The sequence below is a fragment of the Phyllobates terribilis genome, unplaced genomic scaffold, assembly GCF_046119375.1.
Source record: "Phyllobates terribilis strain yellow unplaced genomic scaffold, ASM4611937v1 Scaffold_1__5_contigs__length_1240528914, whole genome shotgun sequence".
NCBI lineage: Eukaryota > Metazoa > Chordata > Amphibia > Anura > Dendrobatidae > Phyllobates > Phyllobates terribilis.
In genome coordinates this window covers 555,633,720-555,641,921 of record NW_027362761.1, presented here as the reverse complement: position 1 = coordinate 555,641,921, position 8,202 = coordinate 555,633,720, and the positions used below count along the sequence as shown (strand labels likewise).

At 36.4% G+C, this 8,202-nt stretch overlaps 1 protein-coding gene across 1 annotated transcript in view; it reads right to left on the bottom strand.

The window, feature by feature from the left end:
- Positions 1-767: 767 nt before the first annotated feature.
- Positions 768-8,202, bottom strand: part of SETBP1 (SET binding protein 1) — a 187,166-nt gene continuing 179,731 nt past the window's right edge. Inside the window, exon 5 of the mRNA XM_073680450.1 lies at positions 768-3,281. Coding sequence (XP_073536551.1) covers positions 2,797-3,281 — 485 coding nt within the window. The 3' untranslated portion in view covers positions 768-2,796. The remainder of the gene's footprint in view (positions 3,282-8,202) is intronic.

The following is an 8,202-nucleotide window of genomic DNA, read 5'->3' as shown; positions in this document are numbered from 1 at the left end:
TAACTCATTAGCATGCTTATTATATACACTTAACGGAAAAAATAAAATACGGTGTTTGTACTCTGCATTTGAGTTGACTTTGAAGCAAAAATGTCGGAAAGAGTCTACATGCTTAACGCAGATCGGTAAAAAGGCCAAAAAATAAGACATATCCTTAAAAAAAAATATATATAGCTATATGGACAATTATGGGGCTTCTGTAGTGCATACGTAGTAGTAAACAAAAATTATATTACATGGATGATTTGAAATTGACGGTACCCAAAATTTTTGAAAATCTAAATTTTTTTTTTTTAATTTTTAAATCTTGCACCTGAGACCGAGAAGCCACCTGTATCACAAGTGAAACATCTATTTTCTCAAAAATATTCACTATGGAACTATAGTCATGCCATGATTTATTAAATACTAAATAATCTCTATGGCCCAGAGGGCTCCTGTACATTATTATTATTATTATTTATGGCTTTCAAAATGGCCCAAAAAATAAAAAAAAGTTATATCACTGTCCACAAGGAATCCAAGATGTATGAGAAGACGCTGATCGTTTCTTTAATAAAGTAATCTCCCTTCAAAGAATCCAGAAGTAATGATCCCGCTCTCAATTTAAGTTCCGACTCAAGCAGTTAGAAACGGATTACATTTCTAATGAGAAATCTGGCAGAAATTTTAAACTTTTTGGCTTCATGCAGAAGAGACTAACTGGATTTTGGAAATTTCTATTTTTTTGGCTTCGCGCAGACGCACTGGATTTTGCAAATTTCTAGTTTTACTACCTTTTTTTTTTTTTTTTTTTAAAGCATTGGACTCCATTCCATGAGTTAAAAATCAGAATGACTTAATGTATAAACGTGTCAAAAGGATGACTTAAGAGTCATCCATAAACATGTCAAGATGAAACCACAAAATAAAAAAAAAAATTTAGGATTTTATTTATTTTTTTTAAAAGTACAAATTTTTACAAAGGGATTTAAGAATAATTTTTACTAATCAATTAAGAAAGTAAGATTCTACTTTAGAAAATATGATTAAGTAATCTGTGGTCAACCAGACAAGATGGAACTTTTGGAGAAGTAGAGGAGCCATACGTGGAGTACTAACTATAGGTATATTTTAGAATCAATTCAATTATTTTGATTTGAAAATCATTTTTTATTACTATTTTTTTTTTCATTTAAGAATCATTACTAATCAATTAAGGAAGATTCTACTTTATAAAATATAATTATGGTAAGTAATCTGTGGTCAACCAGACAAGATGGAACTTTTGGAGAAGTATAAGAGCCATATGTGGAGTACTAACTATAGGTATATTTTCGAATCAGTTCAATCAGTTTGAGTTGAGAATCATATCCTTTATTACTAATTTTTTTTTTCATTTAAGAATAATTTTTACTAATCAATTAAGGAAGTAACATTCCATTTTAGAGAATATGATTAAGTAATCTGTGGTCAACCGGACACGATGGAACTTTTGGAGAAGTTGAGAAGCCATACTTGTAGCACTAGCTATATGTATATTTTAGAATCAAGTCAATCAGTTTGAGTCTAGAATCATATTCGTCTTTACTATTAGCTTTTTTTCGTCTTGGGCCTCGAAATCAGTTCCTAAATTTCAGATTGAAATTTTAAAATCGATAGGTAAAAACGTATCAATAGACAGACTGAGTCACAGACTGTTTGTGATCATGCAGACTGAAAAATGTAATAATTACATTATGTACAACAGAAAAAAAAAAAAAAACTTCATTAAGGCAACCACAATTGGGGTTCCTTCTACCCAATGTGGCTTAAAGTGTGAACATTTTGCAGCTATGATATCCTATAGTTTTAAGATAAGAACACTTGCTCCACTGTAACAACTATCAATATGTCTGGTTTTATTCTAGACGTTGTCCAAATATACAGCTATTTCGGTAATTGCTTAACGTCAAAAAAATTAGAATTGTTTTTAATTTTACTGAAATTAAGTTGGCAACACACTGGAACAGTAGGGTATAACATTACTATGCTCGTCAGTTAAGGTGCAATACAGGGGTACACTGCAAAAAAAAAACCTCCAAAAATTAAAAAAATTCCTGCGGAAGCTAAAATTACTGTATGGCAGATAATGTGCATAATGATGGAATCGAACAAAGCTGACTCCAGTTATGAAGGGAAAAAAAAAAGGCAAATCTGATTTTTTTTTTTAATTAATATTTCCTATGGCGCATAGTTGCAAGTTAGAACAGGCTCATCAAAATGCACTGAAGTGAACCCACCCTCGAATAATGAAAGGGTAGAGTCATGGGAAGGAAGTATCTACATATACAATGTAGATAAATATGATAGAAAAAAAATGTTACACGTTCAATTTTCTGAAACTATAGAATGGCAGAGGGAATAAAGGAGAAAGAAACTTATTTAAAAACATAAATTAAATTCTGTTGATATTTCCCCTAATGTTTACTGGCCATTTATCTTTTGCACAGCTATTGAAGGATTTTACCTTCTCTTGGGTTCCAGAATGGAGGAGAACATATCACTACCCTGAAATAAGAAGGTACATATAGTCTGATTAATAAATATGGGCAATCTTTGTCACAATTGAGTTTAGCATGAAGGTACAAATTTGAAGTCTAATGCCGAGAGATTTGCACATTAACTGTAGAACAAAACGATCGTTTTGTAGCTTTAGTTAAATGAGGTGGAAGGAGGAAAAGAGAGTAGAAAAAAAATAGCTGCAGCTTTTCCAAGGGGTTCTACCCTTTACATTGTCAGCCTGATTATCAAATGAAACACAAGTCTGTATTGAGCTCAGGGGCCATTTTCAGACCCCCCTCGTCTCTTTCTGCATCTTTTTGTCTTCACCTGCTCTTCATTTGGAAGTTTCCTCTTTCCATTTCTTGGCGTTCGAGAATTTTGAGATTCTCTTGCCATATGTATGACTGCTTCGATGATGTCCATAACTGTGTCTCGACTTTTCTTCTCTGGTTCATGTGAATGGAACTTTTGACCTCGTTTGTTGGGGAGGTCCACACATTTCTCTAGAATAGGCATTTGGTCTCTAGAGTCATCGTCAAACAAAACCGATTGCTTCCTTGGGCGACCCCTTCTCTTCTTCACAAAGTTATTGCCAGTCTTGGATTGTCTCTGTAATCTCTTGGCCTTTAGGATTTTGTTCACATGATCCATGTTCTTTTTGGTGGACAGAATTTTGTTGAAGTTGCACATTTTCCTCACTTCGCCCTGGATGGCTTCGATCTCACATCTCTTGAAACGATTTCGGAGTGAGGCATTGGCTAAAGGAAAACAAAACAAATTTTTTTTTTTTTTTAGTTGAATCAACAATACTTAGATCAAAGAAGTTATGTAGAACTACAAAGTGATGGTCTTTTCTTAGAATTCTGAAGTCATAAATATCAGATTGGTAGGGGTCAACTCTCAAACCCTATCAATAAGGTAATTGAAAGAGCTGGGGGGTACCAGCAGAGGTCCCCCTATGTAGTTTACCAGACATACTCTATATCAGTTAGCTGATCGATAGAAGTACCGAGTCTGACCCCAGCCATACCCCACCGATCTGATATTCATGTTGAGTCTTAAAAATAAACCATACATTTTGTAGTAGTCTTGACAAATTATTTAATAGTAAATTTAAAGAGAAATTCCAGTAAAACTTGACAAACTTAATGGCTCATTCACACGTCCAATTTTCTGTGGACAAAAAAAAAAAATTTCTCCACTGTTTCCTTTCTGACAGTCAATGAAAATCAGACCGCACTCAGATGTTATCAGAGTGCAATACGATTTTTTCCATAGATTTGCATTGTCGATTTTCATTCAATGCTTGTCTCAAAATAGGACATGTCTCCAATATGGTCCTTGGACGACTCGGTGAGAGGAAAAAAATCTGACGTGTACAGCCCCATAGACTATCATGGGTACGAGTGCTATCCGTGAAAACTACGGATAGCGCTTGTACAAGAAGATCGGTTGTGTGGATGAGCCTTAAGTGGGGGAAGTACTCCCACTTAAGGCTCTTGCTTTTTTGTTTTATTCTGTTCTATTAGTTTATTCTTAACTATTTTTTTTCTTAAATACTTCTGCATGGCTGGCAACTTTTCCTTTTCCTCAAATTTCATCTAGACTATTTAAGTCTTTTTCAACACTTTATGGTAATAATAGCTTTGACTAGGAATTTAAAATGGTATGTATTGTAGGGATACTTATGGTAAACAATTACCACCTTTGCCTTTAGGATACGTTTTAATTAAGTGCAACCAGAGGCAAAATAAAGCAATACATGTTTCCTATCAATGAGATGTCTAGGTCCTCCAGAGGGAGACTCACTCCTTGCATCCACTCTTTATACTGGTCAACAGTAAAGTCCTCTGAATAGGACAAAACGTTCTAAAAAAAACCCTTCTAAATTATTCAAATCATAAAACACCTTTAATGATTGTGTCTTGTATTAAACGGGTAATCTAATCAAAGACTACCTTTTTAGAATACAGCTGCCATGTCAATCAGATGATCCACATTTGGGAACTCCAGAATAAGTCGATTTTGCCAGGGCAATCTTTACATGGCATATGGACAAAAGGTTGATTTCATGGGACATCCACTGTTTTAATTGTAATACTAATATTAACCACCGGGCGAGCTGTTACAGAACTTTGCAAGAGCAACTTCGACACAAATACAATACAGCAAGCCTCCATTAACTTACATATTTTATCTAAAAATGTTACCATCGTTTGTGGATAATAACTCAATTCCTAGTTACATCTAGGGGCTCGTTAAAAGATCTTGAGCTCCTAGTAGCGAAATCTAGAACTTACACGGCTCTAAAATAGTCTACTAAATAAGGAAAAAAAAAAACTTTCCATAAGCCTACTCTAACCACCAGCATCCACACGTTACAACTACTTCGTCCAGTCAGATATTAAAAAGGTGAAAGCAAAGTTTGGTCTTAATTAGTTAAAACTCATTATTCAGTTTATCAGGTTGTTTTGACTTGGGGGCATTCTGAAGGATGGAGCTTATATTCTGAGTAACATCTGGGCTCCGCAAGCAGATTTCATCTTAGTGAAGACATTTTCAAAGAGATCTCCATTAATTACAGGAAACTCACGGTGCAGTCCAATTTCCCCATTAACAGTTTCTTGTATATTTCAACAATTTATCCCAGCATCTGGACTGCAGATAATTCCCAACATTTTTAAATTACACTTTTAATAAGATTTTCTTTATAGGATTTTTTTTTTTTTTTTTTTTTAATTCCTCATGTGGATAGTTTGTTACCTAAAAAACGTATTGAAATAAATTGGATAGGAAAATGTCAACATATTGAAGACCTCTAAAACAAGGATAGCCAAGACCCATTCCAAATTTTTTTTACCTTTTATTTACTGTTATGAGAGCACACAAATCGTGGACCAACCTACTGAAATGGTCAAACGTTGTACCCACATCTAAAAAGGTTATTATTGGAATCTGTCACCAAGTTTTTGCTACCGTGAGAGCAGCATCATGTAGAGACAGATTTTGATTTCAGTGATGTGTCACTTATGGGGCTGCTTGCTGTCATTTTGATAAAATCCCTGTTTTCTCTGTTGTAGATCTACCAGTTCTCTGAATGCTGAGCGGTGTATAACCACACCACTGCTGCCAATCGGTGCTGGGGGTGGGGTTATACAGAGCTCATGAATATGGAGGACTACCTGGCAGGTTTACTAGTCCCCTACTGATAATTTCCTGCTGAAGTAACAGTGATTTTATCAAAACTACACTTAACAGTCCAGTAAGTGACACATCATTGGAATCAGTCTCTGTCTCTACATTTTGCTGCTCTCAGATTAGGTGGCAAAAACCTGGTGACATATTCTCTTCAAGATTAACAACAACATGGCTGCTAAAAAAATATAGCACCACACCTGGTAGAATCTAGAACTACACCACTATAGCACAGTGATTCTCCGTAATGGGAGCAAAACTGCAATACCAGATACATTGAACGGACATGTGCTGGTTCTGCATCCGGATCACAGTGGCAATCTTTTTCTAAGCTTGTACCTCCTTCTGTTCTTATTCTGTAAGTAACACATAGAACCCTTTGGTTGGGTCTACAGAAATTATCTTGCAGCACCATAGATCCCTATAGTGGTCCAAATTTAGTCCAGTAAAACAATTGGAAATTTCGGTGTTTCATCCAGTATACGGACAGTAAAATTATGGGTGCATCATTCTAATGATTTTAGTGTTGGTCCAGTTTCTGGATAAATCAATGAACTTCAGATGTGAGGACAGATTTAGAATTTATTCAACAACATGTATCACATTAGGATTCATTCACTTAATATACAAGTAATTTTTAATGTCTCAACTTAAGCGATCAAACTTATTTGCAATACCATGCTTGACCACATGTTGTGCCATATCTTAAACAGATTCTACCTTCACCTGCTATCTCTTCCACTTTTCTTGTAAACCTTTCCGGCAGGATCTATTCTAGTTATATACCAGACAGTCACAGACAAGTGTACAGTTATGGCTAAAGGTTTTGAGACAGACACAAATTTTGGTTTTCCCAAAGTTTGCAGATTCAGTTTTTATAGTGGCAATTTGCAATAGCTTTAGATTTTAATAAGTAATCAGGTGAATTTCAAAATATTGCTAAATCATTCCTTACCATGAAAATTAACTTAAACCACAGAAAATCAATTTCCGCTGAAATTCAGCCCTGCCATAAAATTACCTGCTTGCCTCAGTTTGATGATCTCGGTAATTCAGGAGAAAGTGTTAACGAGGACAAGGCAGCTGATATAATTCAATCAGCATGACCGTGTGATAAGAAAAAAACTAGTTACTTTAAGGCTATGTGCCCACGTTGAGGAACTGAAGCATATTTTTTACGCTTCTCCCTGGCGGGAAAATCACATGCGGATTTTACATGCCGTTTTCCCGCCAGGTAGAAGCGTTTGTGAGGCGCCTTTGCATGCATTTCCGCATGCGGGTTATCAAGCACTTCTCCAAGTGATTTAAGCATCACTTGGAAAAGTGCTTGACGACTTGGGCACACTATATAAATCCATGCAACCGGCATGGATTTATATAGTGTGACTAAGTAATAGTTAAAAAAAAAAGAATCAGAATGGTAAAAAATAAAAAAAAGAAAGTTTATACTCACCTACCGATGCATTCTCGGCCCCGTCCGGAGTCTTGAGCGGCTCATGCTGTTGTGTGCAGGACCTGCGGTGACGTCATTGAGTCATGTGATGGGTCACATGACTCAATGACGTGGCAGGTCCTTCACACAACAGTGCGACGGAGGGAAAACATCAGAAGACAAGTATAAACTTTATTTTATTCTTTTTTTTACAGGTTCTTTGGTACCCAGGTCTGGAGGAGAGTCTCCTCTCCTCCAGACTTGGGTACCATCCGCACATTGATTCCGCATGCGGAAACGCAAAATTAATGAACATGATGCGGATTTTTGACCGCAGCATATACGCTGCAGAAAAATCCGCAGCATGGGCATTGACATTGCGGAATGCCATTGGGGATCATGGGGTGCGGATATACATGCGTTTTACAAGCGTTTACGCTGCGGAAATACCGCAGCATATACGCTTGTAATACGCAACGTGGGCACGCAGCCTAAAAGGGGACAGGTATTTGAAATCATTGTCTTCTTGTGTTAACCATGGTTACCTCCAAGGAAATACAAGCTTACTTCATTGCTTTACATCAAAAGAGCTTTACAGGCAAGGACATTGATGCTTGTAAGAATGCCCCTAAATTAACCATTTATCAGATCATCAAGAACTTCAAAGATGCACAATATAAGTAAAAAATGCTTCAGAACACCCAAGGAAGTCTAGCAATGGTCAGGACAGTCTCCTAAAGAGGATTCTGCTATGGGATCATTTTAACACCAGTGCAGAGGTTGCCCAGGTATGGCAGCAGGCAGGCATCACTGCATCTGCACACACAGTAAGGCAAGTCTTTTAGCCAGGTGTCAAGAAAATGAGCCAATTTTCTCCAAGAAAAATAACTAGCACACACTGACATTCTGCAGGAAGTACAAAGATTGGACTGCAGAGGACTGGGGTTAAGTATTTTCTCAGATGAAGCCCACCTTCAGACTGTTTGTGATATCTGAAAGAAGGATTGTCCGGTGAAGAAAATGTGGACACTACCATGTGTCCTGTGTCATGC